Source organism: Nannospalax galili, unplaced genomic scaffold, assembly GCF_000622305.1.
Source record: "Nannospalax galili isolate Female #2095 unplaced genomic scaffold, S.galili_v1.0 scaffold388, whole genome shotgun sequence".
In the NCBI taxonomy this organism is placed as follows: Eukaryota; Metazoa; Chordata; class Mammalia; order Rodentia; family Spalacidae; genus Nannospalax; species Nannospalax galili.
The window spans coordinates 24,855-50,534 of record NW_008360304.1 but is presented as its reverse complement, the minus strand read 5'-3'; the positions used below and the strand labels follow the sequence as shown (position 1 = coordinate 50,534).

The 25,680-nt window shown below is 39.8% G+C and overlaps 1 protein-coding gene across 2 annotated transcripts in view; it reads right to left on the bottom strand.

The window, feature by feature from the left end:
- Zdhhc20 (zinc finger DHHC-type containing 20) overlaps positions 1–25,680 on the bottom strand; it is a 51,414-nt gene that overhangs the window by 8,387 nt on the left and 17,347 nt on the right. For both annotated transcript variants that reach the window (XM_008824317.3, XM_008824318.3), the window contains exons 4-8: positions 20,160–20,229; positions 19,262–19,294; positions 18,218–18,338; positions 9,870–10,002; positions 2,005–2,131 (exon numbers count right to left, since the gene is read on the bottom strand). In XM_008824317.3, coding sequence (XP_008822539.1) covers positions 2,005–2,131; positions 9,870–10,002; positions 18,218–18,338; positions 19,262–19,294; positions 20,160–20,229 — 484 coding nt within the window. The remainder of the gene's footprint in view (positions 1–2,004; positions 2,132–9,869; positions 10,003–18,217; positions 18,339–19,261; positions 19,295–20,159; positions 20,230–25,680) is intronic.

Sequence of the window (25,680 nt, the reverse complement as noted above, 5' to 3'; positions counted from 1 at the left end):
CTCTCTCTCACACACACACACACACACACACACACACACACACACACACCAAAAAACAAGTATCATCATTAAGCTGTGAGGACTGGGTAGTCAATGTAGGGACACACACAGTATCTGCAGTGGGGGAGGGAAATGATACAAATGGTAATGCACAGTTTTTCCAAATTTGAACTACAAAAGCAGAGACAAGAAACTGAACCAGCTGGGCACCATGGTGCACATCTGTAATCCCAGCACTCAGGAGATGGAGGGAGAAGGATCAGAAGAAGTTCAAGGCCAGTTTCCCACTATATAGTGAGTTTGAGGATAGCCTGAGGTATGAGACCCTGCCTCAAAAAAACAGGGCATCTATGGGACTGAAGAGTTGGTTAATAGCACTTGCTGCTCTTGCAGGGGACCCAGTTTGGTTCCCAGCATCCATGTGGCAGGTAATTCAATTTGTAACACCAGTTCCAGGGAACATGATATCCTCTTCTAACCTTAGGCACTGTATGCGCATGGTAAACTTTCACACATGTACAAAACTCAAACACATTTTAAAAAATTTAAATTTAAAACAAAACAACAGAACACTGGGCACGGTGGTATCCACCTTTAATCCCAGCACTCAAGATGCAGATGCAGGCAATCCCTGTGAGTTCCAGGCCAGTTGGGACTACAGGGAGACCCTGTGTCAAAAGAAATCAAAACAAAACAGAACACAAAAGGTCAGGACCACTGGTGCATGTCATTACTCCAAACACTCAGGAGACAAGAGGCATGTGGATCATTGTTTGTTCAAGGCCAGGCTGTTCTACGTATCAAGTTCCAGACCAACAGGGCTCTGATTCCAAAAAAGAAGTCAAAGTAAACATACATAGAGTGAAAAAAATAAGGTGATCATAAACCTGTTATCAGAAAACAATGCATGCCACATGAAATAACATCTAGAATTCTATACCATCAAAATGGTCTTTAAAAAAATGAAGGCGAGTAGGCCATTTTCAGACCAAAAAAAAAAAAAAAAACCAAACAAGCCCCCAAAAGGCAATTTAAAAGACGATATAATTTCTTTTTTTTTTTTTTGAGACAGGTAATACAGATTAGCTTCAAAGTCATAACAATCCTCCTGCCTCAGCTTCCCAAGTACTCTACAAGTACGAGTCACTTACATGTCTTACAAATCATTTTTTTTTCAGTATTTTATTCATTCTTTTTATGTGTATGTGTGTATTGCCTGCATGTAGTTAAGTGCGCCCGTGTCGTGCAATGACCGCAGAGCTCAGAAGAGGCTGTTGGATCCCCTGGGACTGGAGTTATGGACAGCTGTTAGCTGCCATGTGGGTGCTGGGATTCAAACCTGGGTCTTCTGCAAGAACAGCCAGTGTTCTTAACCGCTGAGCCATCTCTCCAGCCCCATGCCTTACATATCTTACAAATATTAAATATTTTTCCTTCTCTGTAATGAGTGCAACGCACAGATGGCCTAAAATGGCTGGAATTAGGGAAAAATGAATCAGCTGGAGAATATGTTTTTCTTTTCTAAAAATATTTTATTTATTATTATTTTTTGTATGTATGAATGTATTTGCCTTCATGTGCGTAAATGCACCTGTGTCATGTAATGCTTGAGGAGGTTAGAGACGGGATTGGGTTCCCATAGAACTGGGGTTATGGACAGTTGTTAGCTGCCATGTGGGTGCTAGGAATCAAACCTAGGTCCTCTGCAAAAGCAGCCAGTGATCTTAACTGTGAGCCACCTTTCCAGCTCCTCTGAAACTTTTAAAAATTGTTTTACTTTGTTTTGCCTTCAAGGCCAGAGAAGTATGCAGGATTGCCTGGAACTAAAGTTAGGGAAGGTTGTGAGTTGCCATGTGGGTACTGGGAACCAAACCCAGGTCCCCTCAAATAGCAGCAAGTGCTCTTAACTGCTGAGCCATGTCTCTAGCTCCAAATCTCTCAATCTAAACACATTTAACTAGAAGTATATGATACCATAACCAATTCTTACATTTTATAAATTACCTTGAAAATACTGGAATTAGCCAATATTTCTTTTCATCACCAAAGACTTGTCTCCAATTTTTACTGCATCCAAGAGAGAAACCATTTCCATCTATTCCATAAGAAAACATAGGTGCACGGAATGATTCTGTTAAGAAAAAAAAAGAAAAGAAAGAAAAAGACCCCCCCCAAAAAAGATAATGAGGAACAATAAGCATTTGAGGTGACAAATGCACTAATGCAAACATGTACTGAAATGTCAGACTATACCATAGAAAATGTACAATTATCAGGGGCTGGAAAGATGGCTCAGCAGTTAAGAACACTGGCTGTTCTTGCAGAACACCCAGGTTCAAATCCCAGCACCCACATGGCAGCTAACACCTGTCCGTAACTCCAGTTCCAAGGGATCTGACAACCTCTTCTGACCTCTGCGAGCATTGCACGACACAGGTGCACTTCCCTACATGCAGGCAATACACGCATACACATAAAAATATAAATATTAAAAAAAGAAAATGTACAATTATCATGTCAATTAAAATCTATTTTAGCCAGGCGTGGAAGCACACACCTTTAATCCCAGCACTTGAGAGTCAGAGACAGGTGGATCTCTGTGAGCTCCAGGCCAACCTGTTCTACATAGTGAGTTCAAGGCTAGCCAGGGCTAAATAGTAAGACCTTGTCTCAAAGAACAGAACAAAACCACCCATTTTTTAAAAAATAAAATTCAGAAATTATTTGGGAAAGATAAATTTTTATTTCATCAACCATATAAAATGAGAAATCCAAATATTACTGAAAATCAAATGAAGTAAGTGTTCAATACATACTGCATTTTGTTGTAACTCTGGTTTTCCTGGAATTGCTATATAGCTCAGGTTGGTCTTGAACTCACAGGGATCCACCTGCCTCTGCATCCTAAGTACTGAGATTAAAGATGTATGCCACCATGCCTAGCATATACTGCTTCTTAAAAAACTTTAAAAAGTTGGGTGTGGTGGCACATGCCTTTAATCCCAGCACTCGGGAGGCAGAGGCAGGCAGATCTCTGAGTTCGATGAGGCTGGCACAGTCTACATAGTGAGTTCCAGGCCAGATGGGGATACAGGGAGACCCTGTCTCAAAAAGACAAAAAACAAAACAAAAACAACAACAACAACAAAAAAACCCAAACTTTGTGGATTTTTTTTGGTCTCCCTGTAGCCCCAGTTGGCCTGAAACTTACTATGTAGACCAGGTTGGCTTTGAACTTAAAGAGATCTGCCTGCATCTGCCTCCCGAGTACTGGGACTAAATAAAGACATGTGCCTCCAGGCCCAACAATAAAACATGATACTGCTATTGTGCAAAACTGGAATTTACCATATAGACTAGGCTGGCTTTGAGCTCATGGGCCTGCTAGGATTAAAGGCATGTGCCACTATGCCTGGCTGTGTATGAGTGTTTTATTTAAATGTATGTAGACGTACCAGGTCTATGCAGGGACTGACAAGGCCAGAAAAGAAAACTGGATTCCCTGGAACCAGAGTTAACTGGTGATAACTATCAGCTACCATGTGGGTGCTGGGAACACAGCCCAGTTCTCTGCAAGAATAAGAATGCTCTTAATGGCTGAGCTATCTCTCCAGAGCCCCTTTATTTCGTTTTTTGAGGCAGAGTCTCATTACATAACTTTGGCTGACCTTGAACTTGCTGGGTGGGCAAAGCTTAGAACTGGAACTCACCAAGCTCTGCCTGCCTCCATATCCTGAGTGCTGACATTAAAGAGTATACCACCATAACCAGCTTTAAAAATGTTTTTTGAGAGGCTGCAGAAATGGCCTGGCACTTAAAGAGCACACACTGCTCTTGCAGAGGACTGAATTTGGTTCCTAGCACCCCATGGTGACAGATAACTGTCTGTAATTCTGGTTCCAGGGGATCTAATGCCCTCTTCTAGACTCCAGGAGCACCCATAAGCAGGTACACATACCCACACACAGATACATAATTTAAAATTAAAAAACAAAAACAAAAACATGGGGCTGGAGAGATGGCTCAGCAGTTAAGAACACTGGTTGCTCTTGCAGAAGACCCAGGTTCGAATCCCAGCAGCTACATGGCACTAACAACTGTCCGTAACTCCAGTCCCAGGGGATCCAACAGCCTCTTCTGACCTCCGTGGGCATCGCATGACACGGGTACACTTACCTACATGCAGGCAATACACGCATACACATATAATAAAAATAAATAAAAATTTTAAAAACTTTTAAAAAACCCAAATCTTTAAAAGAAAAACTTTTAGCCAGACACAGTGGTATACGCCTTTAACCCCAACACTCTGGAGGCAGAGGCAGAGGCAGGTGGATCTCTGAGTTCAAGGCCAGCCTGGTCTGCATAGCGAGTTCCAGGCCAGCTGGGGCTATAGGAAGACCCTGCCCCCCACCCCCCCAAAAAAAGAAAAGAAAAAAAGAAAAACTTTTAAATAAATTGTAACGTCTGTTTTATCAATTTTATTTTTATGGTGCTAATAAATGAACCCTTGCACATGCTAGTCTAGTGATCTGCCACTGAGCTAAATCCTCAGCTTAAAAGATAATACTATACTTCTTTTGATTTATTCCACTTCATTTTATCTTTAAGCTTTGAACTCATTATTTATGAACATCCTATTATATTCCAAATAACACAGGTACAAACAAAAATGTAGATGATATTTCTATCAAAGAATTGACAGTCTAGCAAAACTACACATGCCAAGTGCTAAAACAGCCCTGGCAACCTGTGAATACAGACATGAAAGAAGCTAATATTGTCTTAACAGGAGAAGGAGTGTGTGTGTGTTGGGGGTGAGAGTAGGGTAGATGATGGAGGGAGGGGTTCTCAAGCATGCTCATGGACAAGGGATGGGTGGCACATGCAGGTTATGGACCATTGCTTGTCAAATGATACAGAATGAGGTCAAGAAAAAGACCTCACAAGAAAAGCTTTATTACTTTATTATTTATATATTTAATTTGAAGCTTGAGGACAATTTTTACCAGAGTTTAAAAGGAAAACCCTAGGGCTGGCAAACTGCAAACCTTACAGCTGCCTAGAAGGAGAAGAAACAAAAGCCAAGCTGCTTAAGGCAGCCCAGAGGTCAGTCACCCAGCAGTGACTGAAGGGAGCATGCAGAAAGGAGCTTTAGAAAAAGTGTTAGCTATGGAGTTTAAAAGCATACTTAAGTTTTGGCCAGCAGCTAAAAGAAAAAAAGAGGGAAGAAAAAAAGTTTAGCCTTTCTGGGGGAAAAGCGGGCTGAGCTATCAGAACCCCATCATGGCTCTGCTCCAGGGGACTGCCTAATTCTCTGTTTTTAAAACAATGACTCCAGTCTAGAGTGATGGTGCATGCCTTTAGTCCCAGCCCTCAGAGGCAGAGGCAAGTTTGGTCTATAAAACAAGTTCCAGGCCAGCTGGGGCTACAGAGAGACCCTGACTCAGAAAACAAAACAAAAACAACCCCCCCAAAATAGCCAGGCGTGGTGGTGCACACCTTTAGTCCCAGCACTTGTAAGAGGGAGAGGCAGGAGGATCTCTTGAGTTCAAAGCCAACCTGGTCTACATAGTGAGTTCCAGGCCAGTTTGGACTACAGGAAGACCCTGTCTCAAAAAGATTAAAAAAAACCCAAAAAACAAAAAACAACCAACCAAACAAAAAACACCCCCAAAACAATGACTTCAGCATGCCTTAAAGGCTATGGATAAGATGGAGCTCTGGCAGAGGCTGATAGTACAAGAAAGTAGAATAGAACCCCCCCCCAAAAAAAAATCCAAGAGGAAAAGAAAGTATCTAGATGAGCTCTATGCAAAAATCTTATACACCAGAAAAGACATCTTTCTTCAGAAGTTGGAGGGCTGACAGTCACAGGCAGAAAACAAGAAACAAAGAAACATTTAATAGAAGGTCATGAAGGTGAGAGAATGGGAGCTTGCTTGTGGCTTTTTAGTTTTTCTCTTGAAGCACTCACAAATGGGAAGGAAAGTCAAAGAATGGTGACAATCTGGATTAATCTTGTGGAAAACAGGTGAAAATCCCAACCAGAAACTCAGGGCAATAGAGCCAGTACTGAGGACCCCAGTGAGGTCTGAGTTCTCCACTCTAAGGACTAACACTCTGGGAGTTCAGCTTTCCTCTAGATGTCAAAGCACTGCTGGACATGATAACAGAGTAGATGATTGAAAACCCCAGTTCATGGATTAGTAGAAGAATCATGGGAGAAAATCTAGGGGCAGAAGAGTCATGAGTGCTATAAAGAGTTAAAGTCATCTATCAGAAATCTAGAATAAATGAATGTGAAAAATTAAAGCAGAAGAGAAAAACTTGGTAAGGGAGGACTTGGAATCTAAAAAAGGGGTGCACCGGAGTACAGAGGCAAAGGAGAGGTAGAAGGCCCGGTGAGAGGATGGAATGCTCTGGTTGAATATTTTCGAAGATGACTGTAAGTAACCCAGCATTCAGAGGCAGAGACAAGAGAATGAGGAGGTGAAAGTCATCCTTAGTTACACAGAGTTTGAGATCAGTCTCAGTTACAGGAGGCCCTGTCAGAGACAGAGGCACACAGACACACACAGGGAGGGGGTGGGGGTGGGGAGGTGTGTGTGATTATGGGAACGAATGACCACCCAAATCAAAAGGATAAGACAAGCTTCCTGCTTAAGACAATGGCTTTAACTGGAATCCAGAACTCACTGAAATGTGGGGAAATGATCTAAAGATGGCTAGGTTGTGAAGAGCAGAGGTGAAACAGAATAAAATGCCCTCAAAGGAGAGAACAAAAATCTGGATACAGCAGTGAGGAACTAGAGAGAGACCAGGGCCGTAGGGTGGTAATACTAAGGCAACATGTTATTCAAAAAATGGCCACAAAATCAACTTAGTGGCTGATGAACAAGATTGCACAAAATATCAAGAGAATATTATACAGGGTTAAAATTAATAATGTTCTGTAATGTTCTTATTTATATACTTTTCTAAGTATACATGCATGTACTAAGTCATGGTATAAAATAATATCACGGGTAAAAATAAGTTTGAAAAAGATTATTCAGAAGGAACAATGAGGTGCCTAGAAATACCATGCTATGGTTAGGATCTGAAATGGCTCCCAAACCATATGCTAAGGACTGGATGCTAGTTGACAGCATCAACAGAAGGTGCTGAAACCAAACCATCCAGAAGTAGAGGTCAGTTAGAGGGAGCAGGTCATGGGGAGATGGGTAGGTCCTTTAGAGTTTAATGGAACCAAGAAAGGTGCTCTTTCTCCCTTCCTCTCCTTTTCCCTAACTGCCATGAGGTCAGCAGCTCTGCTTTCCCTACCTGGATGTGTGGGCTTACCACAGAGCACAAACAACGTAGGGAGTAACCCCGTGACCTAAAACCTCTGAGAATACAAGTCCAATCAGATCTTGCTTCCTTTAAGAGATCCAGCTGAGGTATTCTGGCAGAGTCCATCTCATATACAAAGTGCAGCCTCGACGAAAAGAATCAAGCTTTGTTGGGCTGGAGGGATAGCTTGGCCATTAAAGGCTCAGGCTAACAAGCAAAAAATCAAAAATTAGGTTTAGTATCTAGGCATTGTGGCGCATGCCTTTAAGCCCAGCACTAGGGAGGCAGAGACAGGTGGATCTAAGGCCAGCCTGGTCTACATAGTGAGTTCTAGACTAGCTAGGGCTACAGAGAGACCCTGTCTCAAAACAAACAAAGAAACAACAACAAAAAAAATCAAGCTTTGTGAGAAGCAAATTAGTGCTCACATCCCATCTAAGGCTACTGGATACAATTTACCCCTAACTGGTTGGTTCCAGTTGGGAAAATGGGCCCACCAATAACAGATTTATCAATTTCTAAATGAATTCTTATTTTCTGTGTGAAATCTCTCAGTTTTTAGCTTTTAAAGAATGGCTTTAGTATTAGGCTTTGCATACTGGTGAACTTCTTGCCAGTTCTGACTAAAGGTAAGAGATGGCAGGGCATTTTGTAAAGAGGACAAAGTACTTAATAGATGTGAGGACTTTTATTTATATGGAAAATAAAGCATAAGGAAATGGAGAAGAGCTGGCAAAAGCAGAGATCCTTATACAGGAAGCCCATATAAAACAGTAACATACAAGATTAGAGTGATTCAAATCATAAGTAGCTAAAATGTACAACTCAAATCTCTTCATCTTTCTGCACTAAAAAACTGTTTTCTCCAATTCACATGGCCAATCTATGGGCTTCAGAGCAGGTGGCCTTTAATTTTCATACAAAATTACAACTATGGTATAATACTTATGAATTTACTAACATATAAGCTACATAAATATTTCAATCATAAGAAGGTATTAAGTCTGACAGGACAACAGCTCAATGTGACTACTTCATTTTCTGATTTGAGACTATGTCTTGTTATGTACCCCTATATTACACATGTGTGACCCTCCTGCCTTAGCTTCCTGAATGCTGGAGTAACAGGTCTGCCCTACCATGCCAAGTCCTACCATTAAACATCTTACTGAATTCTTCCTCTATACTTTCATTTTTTAAAAAAGTTAATTTTTAAAAATATTTATTATTTTTATGTGTATGAGAGTATTGCCTGCATGTAGGTAAGTGCATCTATGTCGTGCAATGCCCATGGAGGACAGAAGAGACTGTTGGATCCCCTGGAACTGGAGTTATGGAGAGTTGTTAACTGCCACATGGGTGCTAGGATTTGAACCCAGGTCTCTAGATAGGCTGACTAGACTCACAGGATAGACTGGGAAATGACTGGGGGCACTGACAACACAGTGAGCAGTAACAGGGATGACAGAGTATATGGGCTTCAGTGGGGGAGGGGGACAGTATGGGAGAGGGCCATTTGGGATGCAGGTATAAAGGTAAGATTGTTTGGGATGTTCTGTATGAAATACACACACACACACACACACACACACATAAAATGGGGGGGGGGCACTGACTATTCTTGCAGAGGACCTAGGTTAGGTTCCCAGCACCAACATGGTGGCTAACAACCCTCCATATCTCCAGTTCCAGGATTATGATGCCCTCTTCTGGCAGCCACAAAAATCAGGTACAAATGTACTTTCAGGCAAACACACATACACATAAAATAAAAATAAACAAAAATCTTAAAAATAAAACACATATATTTATTTTATTTTAAAAAATTTTTTATTAATTATTTTTATTTTATGTGTATGTGTGTATTGCCTCTATGTAGGTAAGTGCACCCGTGTCTTGCAAGGCCCAAGGAGGTCAGAAGAAGCTGTTGGATCCCCTGAGACTGGAGTTACAGACAGTTGTTAGCTGCCATGTGGATGCTGAGATTCAGACCTGGGTCTTCTGCAAGAACCACCAGTAGTCTTAACCGCTGAGTCATCTCTTCAGACCCCCAAAATATATATATTTATTTTATTTCATGTGTATGCATGTACTGCCTGCATGTAAGTATATCCATGTTGTGAAATGCCTGCAGAGAACAGAAGAGGGCATTGGGTCCCCTGGAACTGGAGTTACGGATGGTTGTTAGCCACCACGTGGGTGCTGGGATTTGAACCCAGGTCTTCTGCAAGAGGAGTCAGTGCTCTTAACCACTGAACTGTATCTCTCCAGCCCAAAAATAAAGTATTTTAAAAAACATAGTCAGTTCTCTATTTTTATATAAATCACTGAAATTACATATTATAGTCATTTCTGCAATCTTTTTCAACGTGAGCTTTACACTTCTTAATACACCCACTGTATCCAATCACAGTGACATTTAAATACAGAATTAGTTTTCATTTCTTTAATACCTGACTACAGTCTTTCTCTGGATTTCACATTCATTTGTGGTCATTTTCCTAAAGAACTGTATTTTAGTTCAGTCTATTTACCTATTGTTGTTCTATTTTTTCCAACTAGCCAGCAGTGGTAGCTAAACAGCGAGAGCACACTGACGAAGAACATTGCAGACACAAAGAAAAGAAAAAGTACATGGAATTTTGCACGTGTATCTGCCAGTTCATTCTGAGGAAAGAAGAAAGAAGAGTTAATTTTGAGGATATTGAACCTCATAACTCATAATCTGGTTTTGTTAAAGTTTGAATTTACCAAAAAATTTGACATATGAGAGTATTGAAATCAATGAGACAATAGACCCCAACCAAGAATTGCAGGCATAATCTAGCAGCATTCCCAAAGCAGGCTGAGCCCATAAAAGGTCAGTCATTTAAACATTTAACCATCTTAGCAATTCAGTCATAAAATGAAAAGATGGACTCTTCTACCCAATCATTTTACTTTATAGCTTATGTATATATTCAAATTTCCCTCAAATTCAGAAGGAACAAGGGTTCTCCCGTTTATCTACTAACAGGTGCTTAATTATATAAGCTGTAACCACAAACTGAGTGTGATATATTTAACTTTTATTTCTATGCTTCTCTATTTTTGGGTCACACTTCAAAGGTGTCCATGACCTTAGATCTTAGATGCTCCAATTCCTCTTTTCTTCATCCTTGCTTCTTTTCCTTGGAGCCTTTGTTAGGTAATTGACAATTTTGATAAAGTTATCACAAGGTGAATGAAAACAGTTTCTCTGTTATTCCTTCTTACAGTTACGTGCATTTTAACAGAAGTTTTAAGATAGAAGAAATTAGTACCTACTAACAGGAGGAGGTAGAAGAAATCATCTATTAATAGGAAGAACCTTTTAAATATTTGCTTTTTAAAAATAAAATCATATCAGGGGGCTTGGCTGGCTAGGGATATAGCTCAGTTGGTAGAGGATTTTCAACATGGACAAAACCCTGGGTTCAATTCTCAGCAGCACAAAAAATCTGGGCATGGTGGTGCATGCCAGTAATTTCACGACTCAGAAAGTGGAAACAGGAGGAGCAAGGTCAGCCTTGGATACATGAGACCAAATCTCAAAAGAAAAAACAAAAACCTTTCTTGATTTAAACAGTATTTGACGAGGGCTAGAGAGATTGTTTAATGATTAAGGGCACCTGCTGCTGAGCATCACAGCACCCATGTCAGCAGCTCACTACTGCCTCTAACTCTAGTTCCAGGGGATCCAATGCCCTCTTCTGGTCTTTGAGAGTGAGTACCTGCGTACTTGTGGTATACATATAAATTAAAAATAAAGTATTTAAGGGAACTGGAGAGATGGCTCAGCAGTTAAGAGCACTTGCTGCTCTTCCAGAGGATCTGGGTTAGGTTTCCAGCACCCATATGGTGGCTCATCGCAACCACCTGCATGCATGTACTGTACACATATACACATTCAAACACATAACAAAAATTTTAAAACAACATATTTGAGAGGAGATCTGGCAAGATGGATAAACAGGTGAAAGTGCTTGCTGCTTGAACCTGACAATCTGAATTCAATCCCTAGAACCCATGGTGGAAGGCAAGAACTGACTTGCAAAAGTTGTCTTCTATATGCATGCCATGGCACATGCGGGCCCACATTCATATGCACACATTATAAACACACATACAACTATAATCAAAAAGAAAATGTTAAGGGCCAGGTATGGCGGCTCACACCATTAATCCCAGTATTTGGGAATAAGAGGCAGGTAGATCTTTGTGAGTTGGAGGCCAGCTTGGTCTACATAGCAAGTTTCAGTTCAGCCAGAGCTACAGTAAGACCCTGTCTCAAAAAAAAAGAAAAAAAATTGTTGACAGGAAAATGGTTTGGTGGGTAGGAGTGTCTGCTTTGCAAGCCTGAGGGCCTGAGTACAAATCCCCAGCACCCACAAAGAAAGCAGGGAATGGCTGCACATCACTGTAACCCCAGCACTGAGGAGGGGCGATCAGGAGAGCTCACTGACCAGCAAGCTCCTGGTTCAGTGAGAGAACTTATCTCAGCAATAAGGAGGAAAGTGATAGAAGACAACACCCAATGCCATGCTGTGGCCTCCACATGCATGAGCACCCACACACATACAACCCACCCTGCCGCCCCACACCACACACCACACAGGTGTCTTACATACTAAAGAAAGGCTATTAGCACTAGTTTTTGTCTGTTTTGTGGTGCTGGGGATTAACCTAGAGACTCAGAAGCTTTACCACTGAATATTCCCTAGCCCTGCATCATTATTCTGATGACATTTCCCTCTCTTTTCTCCCAGTGTAACCACAACAAAATCCCAAAACAAAACAAAAAGATACTTCTATCTTGCCAACTTATGGAAGCAAATTTTAATTACATACATTCACTCTCAATGTCATAAAAGAGATCATGAAAAAGTCATGGCAATGGTGTGCTTTACCTTTGGGCAATTCTCTGTAGACTTCCTGCGGCAAAGCTTGTGCAAATAGAGACAATAAATAAAGAAAACGATTTTTATACCAAGGTATCCTGAATGCTAGGTTTTGTAAGTCCCATACATTTCGAAGGAGTAGTACATGAAATAGCCCACTACCAGTCATCTACACTTTCCCAAAAAATTCAACATAGAGATCAGGTAAGAACATTTAGCTCTTCAAACACATCTCACATACCCTCTAAACAGATACTTTTCTACTCAATTTTGGAGAAGATTTGTGTCTAGAAGAATAAATGTTTAGCATATACATCTCTATTTCTTTAAATGTCCAGTTAGAAGTTTCAAAAATGAGACCTGATGTCTTCTTACCAGTTTCATAGCTACTGCCTTGTTTCAGCTGGCAAAACAATGACAGCCTCGAACACTGTGGCTGTGCTCACTCTAGCCCCTTGCCCACTGGGCTCTAAGACAAGTGTCACTTGGCTCCACCTCCTGGGCTTCCCTGTATTTTCCTTACTCAGTCTACTACAACTGCAACAGTTCCCTTGCTGTGGCTCAAACACTCCAGGGACACCTACAGGTTCCTTCAGCTTGAAACCTCTTCCCTTAGACATCCACTAATTTGCTCCAGTCTTGGCACAAATCTTCCCTTCTTAATGAGACCCATCTTGTCCATTCACCTTAATATGCAACCTACTCTATCTCAATCTTCTCACATACTTGGTAACTCTCTCATAGGATCCATTTGTATTATCTGTCTACTCTTCTCAAAATAAAAAGTAAGCTACACAAAGACAGAACTTTTTGTCTGTTCACTGATCTAGCCCAGGTCCCAGAACACAATCTGGCACACAGTAGGTGCTTGTGATGGTTAGTTTTGTCAACTCAAATATACTCTAGAACCACCTAGGAACCACCTTAGGTTTATGTCCTAGACTATATGAGTAGAGAAAGCTAGCTTAGTACTAAGCATGGGAGTACTTGTTCTCTGTGTTTCTGACTACGGATGTGATTGGAGAGCTGCTTCGGCTCCTGCTGTCTTGACTTCCCTGTTGTGATAGATGATAGCCTGGCATTGTGAGCTGAAGAAACCCTTTACTGCCCAAGTTGCTTTTTGCCATATTATGTTATCACAGCAACAGAAATGAAACTAGAAAAGTACTAAAGTAGTATTTCTTTTTAAAAAAAAAAAAAAAAAAGCCAGGTGTGGTGGCATACACCTTTAATCCTAGGACTCAGGAGGCACAGGCAGGCAGATCTCTGTGAGAATAAGGCCAGCCTAGTCTGCAAAGCCAGTTCCAAGTCAGCTGGGGCTGCAGGGAGACCCTGTCTCAAAAAGATCAATAATAATAATTTGTTTTAAAAAAAGTAGATTTAAGTTTAGTAGGTTTTTTTTTTTTAACTCAGGATGAAATTTCTGAAGTTTTTTTTTTCTTAAATAATGAATCATTAAGCCCCGAAGTGCTGAATTTCTAAGCTAATAAATACTGCTGCACTTGCTGACAGGGAAATGTAAGACTGTACACTTAGAAATCTCTTTCACCTGGCACTGAATGCTAGTATGGCTAGCAAGTAATAAACAGAATCCCAATAGCCTAGCAAAAGGGGAAGCTGAGGCCTCACTGTGGCAGAGGTATGCCTCCTCTAACATATACAGAAGTACTGGCACCCTGTGCTTCATTTTTTATTTGTAGGTTGTAGCTGAAATGTTGGCATCCTGGGGATGGAACCTGAGGCCAGAGGGGAAGACAAAAAAAATTAAGGGGAAATTAAAAACTAAATAAGTTCCTAACTTTGGGATCTAGTTTACATTTCCTGCTGGCTGACAGTCCAGAAACTCAATACAACTGATAAAGCCAAAATCACCTACCAGACAGTGTTTGTCTTCTCAAACCAAGATGTTAATAACTATCTATATTTAGGACAGAACATTTGTGACTTTGAGTTTAACTACATTAGCACTCTCCTCTCAACTCTAATCTAAAAATACGCCTCAAGAATAACCTTAAAATTTCATTTACAAAGGCAAATTCCTTAAAATAAGAGAAGTAAATAAGCTAGTTCATTTTGTTTTTATTAATTAATTTCTACCTGAGCATTGCACAACACAGGTGCACTTATACACATGCAAGCAATACACATAAAATAAAAATAAGTCACAGTTCCTTCCTTCTTGTGTAGATGCTCAAATCTTAGGGCTTCACTGACTTCAAAGACTGCCTCTCCCAAACCAGCTAGTTCTTAGAAAGCAAAGCACCCACCCAGGAGGGCAACTTTCATATACCAAGCAATCCAAAGCCTAAACTCCAAGCCTGCCATTCCTGTCACCACCCTCACCAGGAGGCAGTATTCCTCTGTTAGTCATTCCAGGACCAGATAAAGACAAAGGAGGTAGACCTGGCACCCAGAGTCCACTGAGATTACTCAAACTGGCCAGTCCTAAAGCTGTTTACCCTGTCTTTTCCACAGAAACAGCTCCACGAGCTCTGGACTTCACTCCTAAGCTTCCCATGCTTCCATGCTTCCCTCCAGGTGTACCCCTTCTCTCCCGTTACCTCCTCAGAGACAACTGACCCTAGCTCTGGGGGTCTTGCTGTACCTGGATAGTAACAACACCTACATTTTAAAACATCTTTATAGGGTATTAGAAAGAGTAAACACAGAAGTACCACAATAATCTCCTCTTCCAAATAATATATTTAAATGTAAAATGAAAACAATGAAGGTACCAGAAGAAAATGGGTCAACATTTGTGCAATCTTACAGGCAACAGTCAAAAATCATAAATAGAGTCAGTTTAAAAATACAAAATTTTGGGGCTGGAGAGGTGGCTCAGTGGTTTAAGAGCACTGATTGCTCTTGCAGAACACCCGGGTTTGATTCCCAGCACCCACATGGTGGCTACAAATCGTCCTTAACTCCAGTTCCAGGAGAATCTGAAGCCCTCTTCTGACCTCCACGGCACTACACGACACAGGTGCACTCACATACATGCAGGCAATACACTCATACACATAAAATAAAAATGATAAATAAAATATTAAAGAAAAAAAGAAAAAGAAAAACCACCACAAAATTTCGGGGCTGGAGAGATAGTTCAGCGGTTAAGAACACTGACTGTTCTTGCAGAAGACTGGGGTTCAAACCCCAGCACCCATATGGCAGCTAACAACTGTCTGTAACTCCAGTTCCAGGGGATCTGACAGCGTCTTCTGTCTTCCACAGGCACTGCACAACACAGGTGCACTTACCTACATGCAGGCATAACACTCATACACATAAAACAATAAATTTAAAAAAAAAAAACCAAAAAACAAAATTTTGCTGGGTGTGGTGGCACACACCTTTGATCCCAGCAGGCGGATCTCTGTGCATTCAAGGCCAGCCTGGTCTACATAGTGAGTTCCAAGCCAGCTGGAGCAACGACAGGGAGACCCTGTCTCAAAAAGACCAAAAATAAATAAATAAATAAATGATGTACCCTGTCGCAAAAAGACCAATAAATAAATAAATAATAAATAAATAAAGTTGAAAATGTGGGTGGGAATTTTGCAACCAGAGACAGAAAAAAAGATGAGTATCTTCAGGAAACCCTCATGTCTTGTGCATATTGGTATTCTAAGAGCCATGTGTTGTCTGTTTGCTGCTCACAGTAAGTCAGAGTCACTTACTGTGTTGGCTGTTTGCTGCTCACAGTAAGTCAGAGAGTCACTTACTGTGTTGGCTGGCCCAGGCTGCTCTCTAATGACTAGGTTGAAGAAAACCTTCTGCCTCAGCCACAGATTATTAAGTAAAGGTATACAGTGGCTCCTGGACAGGAGAAATTCTTAATTTTAATGCAGTCTAATTTATTGATTTTTGCTTTGATAATTAGTGATTTCTGTGTTTTATTAAAGAAATACTCATCTATACTAATGTTAAGAAAAAGATTAATCTTTTAGTATAAAAACTCTTTTCTATGGAAACAAAAAAAACCTACCAGAAAAAAATGGACAAGAACAAAATAGGAGCAAAAAAAAGACAATGACTAGTGAACACATACTTTTAAACATGCAAAATAAAGCCAGATACATTGTTCTGTTAGCAGTCACTGCACTTACAGAGAGAACAATAAGGAGACATCAGAAGACAGCCCTGGTGTAAGACAGGAATGGTTTGAGGTGCACAGAATTCGAAAAAGAAAACCAAAGACATCTCAAGAGGCTGAGGCTGGAGGACCGTCCTGAGTTTGGTCTACACACAGTGAGTTCTAGGCTAGCCTGGCTAGAATGAGACCCTGTCTCAAAGTACATGCACGTGCATCTGCACACCCACACACATAAACACACCCCCTCATCCCATCTACTGAATGCTTTTTATATACCATATATTTACACTAATTTAATCTATGTACTAATTCTGTGAGATAAGTGTTACTCCAAATTTCACAAATTAAAGACCAATCTAAAATATCTTCACTTTGGCTATTCTGTCATTCAGCCATTATTTACTAAACACCTACTATGCTGTGTGCTAGGCAATAAATATTTAGGTGCTCTATCAATGAACAAAAGAATAAAACAATTTCTGCCTTCATGGAGTTATTATATCAAATAAATGGCACCTGTGTGTTAAAAAAGCCTTTTGTAGTATACCACTCGGATTCTAGACATAGGCATCACAAAGGACAAACAAGAACAAGATGACATTAATATTCTAGCCTGGAAACTGATGGGCTGGTATAGTTTGTTTCCATTAAATCATTTAAGCACAGGAAGAATGGAAAGAAAACAGGACACTGATTTGAAACAAGTTAATTTTTAGGACAGCTTTATCATGTTTGAGGGTTTAATATCAACTGAAGATTGGGTAGGGGCTCAGAAGGGTCAGTCTAGGGCTGAGGACAGTGGCTGTGACTGCCACCTGAGTACGAGTGACCACCAGAAACACAATACAGAGAACCAGCAGTGTGGCAGGCAGCAAGAGACTGAACCTACATTTAAGGGGGCTGATGGGATGAAGGGAAAAGAGACAAGGGATGAAGAATATCTAAAGAATTTAATGAAAGGGGGGCTTAATATGTTTAAAAATTATTTCTAAATTTTCAAAAGAGTACATGCACTGATTTTAAAAAACCAAATAATACTAAAACACTACTAGCGAATGAAGAGCAGCACTTTGGAGATACAGTTCTTTCCACACTTGTGGTGGCCTTTTTTTCTCTTAAAGCGCATACTTTCATATTTTAAAAGGTTTGAACTTTAAATTTAACTTCTAAATTATTATTTGACTAATTAGTATTTGTACATAGCACACAAAAATTAAAGGGTAACTACAGAAACCATGTCTCCCTTCCCAACTGTCCTTCCTAGATGTGACGATTGTAACTAATTTTCTAACATGTCTGGAGAAGCCAGCCAGGACACACACGTATGCTGTTTCCCCATGGAAAGAAACCATCACATACTATACAGATGTCCTCTTTTGATGACTTCCCAGTCATTTGCTGTAAAGAGCATCTTTCTTTCTTAGGCAGCTGTTTACATAAACCACATTTTAGACCCTGATGATGAAAACTTTTTTTTTTCAATTATTTGCTATTTTTTTAAATGCTGAAAAATGTATGCAGCTAGAAAGCCAGGGTGATTGTCTGGGGCCAAGGATGTGCCTCTCACTGTGAAACTGCAGTGAGTCTTAGCAAGCTGAAGAAAATGCTCCCTTCTTACACTGGCTTGTCTCAAACAATCTAGACCACTGAAAGAAACTCATTATGTCTTGTGCAATATACATTTATTTATAAGTAAACCTATACTTTATATGAAGGAAAAGTATAGCCCTGTGTGTCTTCAGACCCACTAATAAAGTCATATCAGTAAAATTAAAGTATGTCTATTTATAATATGTAGTAATTCTTTTCAAGCATATCATCTTTAATCATCTTTAATACAAGTTTTAAGGCAGGTAAAAAAAAGACTTACCGTCCAAAATTTTATAAAATACTCTAAAACTGTTGTAGCCACAAAAAGGCAATATAGTAGGGAATACAATAAAAACAGCATGAAGAATTTGTAATTAGTAAATCCCACACAGTTATTCACCCTAGAAGAATACAGAAAGTCACACTATAAAAATAAAGTCACAAATTCACAGAAATAGAAAACAGAATAGGGTTGTCAGGGGCTGGTGGGAGGGAGGTGTTGAGAGTCAGTTCATGAAAACAGTTCAGTTTTGTAAGATGTAAAAATCATGGAGACTGCACAACACCGTAAATCTACTTAACATTACTCAACTTGTAGAAATAGTTAAAATAGTAATATTTATGTATTTTTTTGTCTTTTTGAGACAGGGTCTCTCTGTAGCCCCAGCTGTCCTGGAATTCACTATGTAAACCAGGCTGGCCTCAAACTCACAAAGATCCACCTGCCTCTTCCTCCCAAGTGCTGTGATTAAAGGCATGTGCTACCACGCCCAGCAAAATAGTATATTTATGTTATTACATTTTAGCCATACAAAAAAGAAATCAGCAAGCTTATATCATTATTACTTGGAACCCCAATGTCAACTAGGAATTAGGAAAGAGTGTATCATTATTACTTGGAACCCCAATGTCAACTAGGAATTAGGAAACAATGTCTCAACTACAGATGTACTTTTAATATATTCTATACACAATCTTGCATTTTAATGCTAATTTGTAATATATCACCATTGGGATTAATCATCAGAAGACATTTTTAAAAGAAAACTTTTTAAATGTAAATATGTCCATATCTATATATGCATGTAGGAACAGATCATTCTTAACATTGATTAGTAATTGAATTGAGTTCAAATATAGGAATATTGGGCTGGGTATAGCTTAATGGTGGAGCACATGCTTAGCATGTATGGAGACTCCGGGTTCAAACCTCAGTACGAGAAGAAAAAAAAGACACCTAAAATAAATACTTTAGTAAATCCTTCTCAAGTCTTTCCTTCCACCTTCCCCTACTCATGCAATCTCCTCTGTCTTTCATACATACCAAGGACAGTGATGATCCATCTTAAGAACACACCTAAGAAACAAGCATAAGAAAATTCATGCAAACAGAAAAACCCCCAACTGTAATTTCATACAATTTTAGTTGATTTAAAATTTTTCCTTTACAAAAAATTTCCCTATAAAACTATATCTTAGAGAACCAATCCAGAAACATCAGGTTAGAGATCATTTCTGGCATTCCCATAGGGATCTCCATAGGTAAGCAGTCATGGTGTTTGACGCTATGGAGTCAGCTGAGCACATCTGGCTCACTGCCACACCAAATGACATTTTAATACTGGAATCTAGGAATGAGTCTTGTTTTATACATCAGGAAGGCCTAGTTTAAAAGTCAGCTAAGCAGACAAAATGCAAACAGATGACTTCTATCATTTTAAGCATGTACAGATCATACAAATAAAATGTTAGAAGCAAATATGGCTAAACATTATTGACACGTGGCTTAAAATGAGTATTTTTTAATAACACTACTTTCTCACATGAACACAGGATTAGAATGTTATACATGGCAACTGAAAACTAAGGAATTGTTTAAGTTTTTAATATCAACATCAATAATAAAATCAAGAAAATATCATTATAGTCTTTAATCCAAGAAATTAGCTTTTTTAAGGAAGTTGCAATTACTGGCTCATCAAAAATCACATTAAACATAAGCATAGAAAGCATATTTGAAGTTAAATTCTATCAACTAGCAGAGAAACTGTTATTGAAGACTCCTTACGGTATAGTCCAAATATATTTTTGTTAACTCTTAATCTACCCCAAATGATGGGAAAGGATGAAACAGTTTTGTTAACTGTAAAGCATGTAAAATGTTTCTTCTGCTACCAAGTTTCAGTGTTAGTGTTAAACGAAAGCAGATGAGGAATACTTACGTGTCACATGCTGAGCAGTGATGTGCCCGATCAGGTTTAATCAACTGACATTTTTCACAATATCGGATAGCTACATCAAAGAAGTAAAAAGAAGTGGTGAAAGATATACAAGCCTAACTCGTTTAACTAAAAAGCTTGATTTTTCAAAACTTACTCTGGGAATGGGCAATTAATAATTGAAAAAAATAACAAAAGTACCATAGAGCCTCTCAAACAAAATGTCAAGAAATCCTGTATTTCCCCATCAACTGTCAAACTAAATAAAGTAGACCCAAAGCAACAAGGGACTAGGCAGAAGGCCAAACACCAAGATGAATCAGAGCCAGGCCACAACTCGCGCTTACCAAGCCGTAAATCCAGGGTTCTGTCTATTATAGCACAGTGTCTATACAGAAATACCAAAGTGAATATTTCAAGGCATCTTGTGGGAGTCTGACTTTCAATTTTTTTTTTCTTTGTCTTTTTGAGACAGGGTCTCCCTGTAGCCCCAGCTAGGCTGGAACTCACTATGTAGACCATGCTGGCCTTGAACTCACAAAGATCTGCCTGCCTCTGCCTCCTGAATGCTGGGATTAAAGGTGTGTGCCACCATGCCCAGCCTGATTTTGAAATTTTGAAACAGTATTTAAAAAACAAACAAACAAACAAAAAACCACCTCAGAATGCCTTTTGTCCACCATCCCTACCCTAGTGAAGCAAAATATATTTTTGGAACAAAAAAATAAAACTATCTCCCATTAAATTCTAATGTATGCTTCTACTAGCCTATTCACAATTCAGTTGTCTAAAGACACTGATCACCTACTAAGTGAACCTTTTGCCTAGGTTTTTTTTTTTTAATATTTTATTTATTATCTTTATTTTCTGTGTATGAATATATTGCCTGCATGTATGTGAGTTCACCCGTGTCGTGCAATGCCATGGAGGTCAGAGGAGGGCTTCGGATTCCCCTGGAACTGGAGTTAAGGACAGTTCGTAGCTGCCATGTAGGTGCTGGGAATTGAACCTGGGTCCTCTGCAAGAGCAGGCAGTGCTCTCAACCGCTGAGCCATCTCTCCAGGCCCTTGCGAAAGCCCTGCCTTCATGGAGCTTGCGTTTTACATTCCAGGGAAGAACCAAAATTCACAAAAATCAACAGTGTAATTAGACAGTGATAGCATTTAAAAAAAAAAAATCTGGGAAAAGGGGGGTGGGGGGAGGACTCTAATTAGAAGGAATAGACTCTAGGCCTGAATATGCTTAATTTGTTTGAATAATAATAAACAGGGAGTCCATAATAGTTGATTTTAATAAAATACTAGGAATAATCTGATAAATGAAGATGTGAAGTACTTTATGGTTTATCTTTCTAGTACACTACTATGCAGAATTTAACAAGAATTTCACCCCCAAAGACATTTATATTCCATTAAAGAAAAGACAGCAGGGTCAAAATAGAGCTACCAGTTCTGAGTCCAAATACCAAACAGACAAGACTACATGGACAATAGGATCAGCACTGGAAGCCAAGTTCTGTATCTTCCCTTTCCTCTACACCTTCACTAAACACTGTGACAGCTGTGAAATTATCTTGGCTCTGGGATGGAAATGAAATCAAACAGACCTTAAGAAAACTGAGCTCAACAAATGAATAGATGGCTGAGAGATAGAGCTGATAAGAAAAACAGCAATCAAAGGAAACTTCAGCTTTTCTTTCATGGCAAGCAGCCAAGAAAGACAATACCAAAGAGCAATGTAGCTGGGTAAGGCTGGAGTAGGGTGTTCATTCAATGAATACTTAACAGGGGTTCGACACATGATAAACACTGCTAGATAACAGAAATAAAGGTGAACACAGCAAACCTCCCTCCTGTCTCCATGGCAGTTGATTATAAAGGAAAAATCCAGTTTCTATGAGTTTACAGGTTCAAATGCTAGGTCATCCAAGCCCAAGCTGTAAGTATAAAAATGGGCTTTGGTTCAATGAACAGATGCCAAATTGAAGGGTACATGCTGAGGTGAATGAAGCCTGGATGACAGTTTCCAGGATGTGCTAGGCAGAATGTGCAGGCCTCCTCTGAAACCAGAGGAAGGCAGATTCAAGGAACAGCTTCCCTACAGAAAAAGTCCTGGCAGAAATGAAGAAGTGTTAGAGACGCCTGGGCCCTCCCTATGGTGACTGAAGCCCAGGGGGCAGCCAGAAGAGGACTTTGTCTCCAGGAGAAAGCTCTTACAACAGGGCAGAAGACATGGGAACTAAGACAATGAGGAAAGGCAGGACCACACCTTGACTAGGACTGCTTGGTTATGCATACTTCTTCGCTTCTGTTTAAACCTCACACTCAAGTTAGGACCCCAAGTCCACTAGGGGAGGTTGTGAGCTCTTTATCTTCCCAATGCTGCCACAATGAATAAATCTCCTTCTTCTTCTATTTTTCACTACTGACTCTTTAATTGGCTTAGACGTTTTATGGCTGCCAAAGCACAGGCTCTTATCCTAACAACTCTGGTAATGCTGACATGGAACCCTGTGTACATGGCAATTTCAGTCCATGCCTGGCAAACAGCAAAGACTTGGGAGGTTAGTGCTCTAGTATGGTAAGATCCTTGAATCTACTCCAAGAATAAAGTGATTAAACTATGAAGCATAATGAATGCTCATAAAACTGTAGGGTCAGAGCTTTATGGGTGAAAGTAACACCTAAGGGATAGGGATACAGCTCAATGGTAGAGTGCTTCCCTTGCCTGTATGAAGCCCTGAGTTCAATCTCTGGCACCAAAGGGAGAAAAAATTGCTGAAGGGACAATATAGAAAGAAGAGGGACCAGATACCCATAAACTTAAAAAACACAAAAACTATGAGGAAAAAAAGGGTTTAGAAGGACACATTTTATTTTCTGGGTGGGTAATAATATACCCACCTAGTTCAAAAACACCCACAAGAACTGAATGCTTAGTTTCTCAGATCCCTATACATCTGACCTCTGAGAAGAAAGCAAACTCCATTCCTTTTACTAGTTCCTGATGCCCACTTTTCTTATTTTATGTCCACAGTAAGAAGAAAAAAAAAAAAAGAAATTATTGCTGAGTTTTGGAAGTCAAGATAGCAGTAATGCTGTATAAATGTGCTCAAGAGCACAGACTCTGCCTGCAGTCAGGAGAGAAGCCATGTACCTCACTCAGGGCTCTGACCACCTCACTGAGCCTTATCTCATCTCTAAAATGTCTACATGGGCCAGTATCTTTCTCAGAGTTTCTGGAAGTACTTAACACAATTATCTGGATTAGAAAATAAGCTATTAAGCAGGGGGCAGGGGTGTGTGGTACATGCCTTTAATCTCAGCAGACAGAGGCAAGCAGATCCCTTTGAGTTCAAGACCAGTCTGGTCTACACAGTGAGTTCCAGAACAGTTAAGGCTACAGGGAGAACCTGTCTCAAAAGTACCAGAAAAAAACAACAAAAGAAAAACGCTATTATAACTAATAAAATGCAGTAAATATTAAAAAGAGTAATTGGGCCAGGTGACTGATTCAGGTGCTCCCTCTCTAGTCTTGGCTAATCTCAAACTCAGTATGCAGCCTAGGCTGTCCTGGAACCTACACTCCTGCCTTAGCCTCCTGACTGCTGGGATTATAGGCAGATACCTATGCCTAATTAAGAGGCAAGTTTTTATATCAGTGGCTCTTTACCTTCAGGGATACATGTACTGTTTCAAAAAGAGATGATCCTACTATATAAACAGGACATTTTGAAAACTAGATGTACCCCAAATTTTGCATAAGGCTCAGAAATTCATATAGCCACTGAAATTATGGACCTAGGATTAAAAACACCTAATTAACACAACTACAACTAGCAAATATTATAAATCACTTATTTCAGAACTACAAACTAAAAAGAATTATTTAAAATTAGTTGTCATTTATTGAAAATGTGCTGAAAAATCCATTACATGCCAAGATGTATATTAAATGTTTTGCATCTCATTTACTATTTCTACTAACCTAGAGACATAATTACTCTCATGTTGAAATGAAGAAACTGAAACAGGATAGAAGACAGGGAAAATGAAGAGGACATGGGAAAGGGGAAGAAATCTTGCTGGGTGTGAATGGAGAAACTCTCACAAACAAGCTTATGACATATACTTTGACTTCCTGGGGACCTACCTATATAGTAAGAGTTCCCTTCACCTTTCCTGCCTGGTTTTATCTTTTCTGTCAGTTCGTAAATCTGTACAGTGTACCTCATAAACCATGTAACCTAACAGTCTCATTTATAAAAATAAATGTTGCAGCGCATGGTGGCCCGTGCCTTTAATACCAGTACCTGGGAGGCAGAGGCAGGAGGATCTCTGTGAGTTCAAGGCCAGCCTGGTCTATATAGTGAGTTCCAGGACAGCGGGGGCTGCAGGGAGACCCTGTCTCAAAAAGACAACAACAACAAAAAAAAGGTAGTTACACATCTATTTATTTAAAAAAAAATTATGCATAGCTACAAGGGTAAGTTCTTTCTATGTGTACTGTCATTAAGAAGCCTAGTGGGTTCTAGGGTTAGAGCACCTGGATTCAAATCCTGTTCCTTCACATATAACTTATATGATCTTGAACAAGTAATGTAACCTGTGTCAGTAGGGATTCAATTTGACATGCTTACTGCCATCTGAGTCACAGCTGCAAGGACTGTCCTGGATATTCATTGTTTTTCGTACACTTTCCCAGCATACCATAAGTAAACAAAACATCAGAGCAGTATGAGGAGCTTTGTAACTGCACCCAGATGCCTGGAATGTACCAATCCTAGCACTTGAAAGGCAGGGGCAGGAAATCTTCACACAGCTTAGATGGTGTCATTTTAGTCCAAACCAATATATACCTTTCCTTTGGCTCCAAACTGCAGGGATTTACTTGGTCTTGCTGTTGTGGAGGCCCATCTCTGTCAGTAAGCACCCCCAAGAAACTGTACCCTGTGGAGTTCTCTGCTTCTGTTCCTGTCACCTCATGGGGTTATTATGAGTTTAAATGAGTATTTGCATAGAATAACTGCCAAGCTGCTAGTACCACCTTGTATTTGTATCAAATAATGAAATGCATAACTTAAAACAATTTCTTCTATTAAGGTGACCAGCTTGGCCCCTCAGGCTCTTCTCTATCAGAGCTAAAAACCCAAGGAAAGGAAACTGCTGTCTGATCTGTAATCCTCAGGGGAAGCAGTGGCTCAGAGGAAGCAGGAAGGCTGGAGTCAGGCAAACTTAAGTTCATAGCTTGCAATATCAGCTTTATTTTGTTAAATTTCTTCCCCTTTGTGTCTTATTCAGTGATGATACACAACAGTTAAAATCCAAACAATTTCCAAATGATGGTTTACTAGGAATAATAATTGAAAGCTTTAGCCATGAAAGCTGAGAATGAAGGTGAAAATAGGCAACAAAACATACAAAAAGCCAGATTCATATTAAAGTGAGACCCATTTAAAAAAAACCTTTCAGTATAGTTAATACATCCATCTATATCTTAAAATACCACAGAAATGAAGAAAACA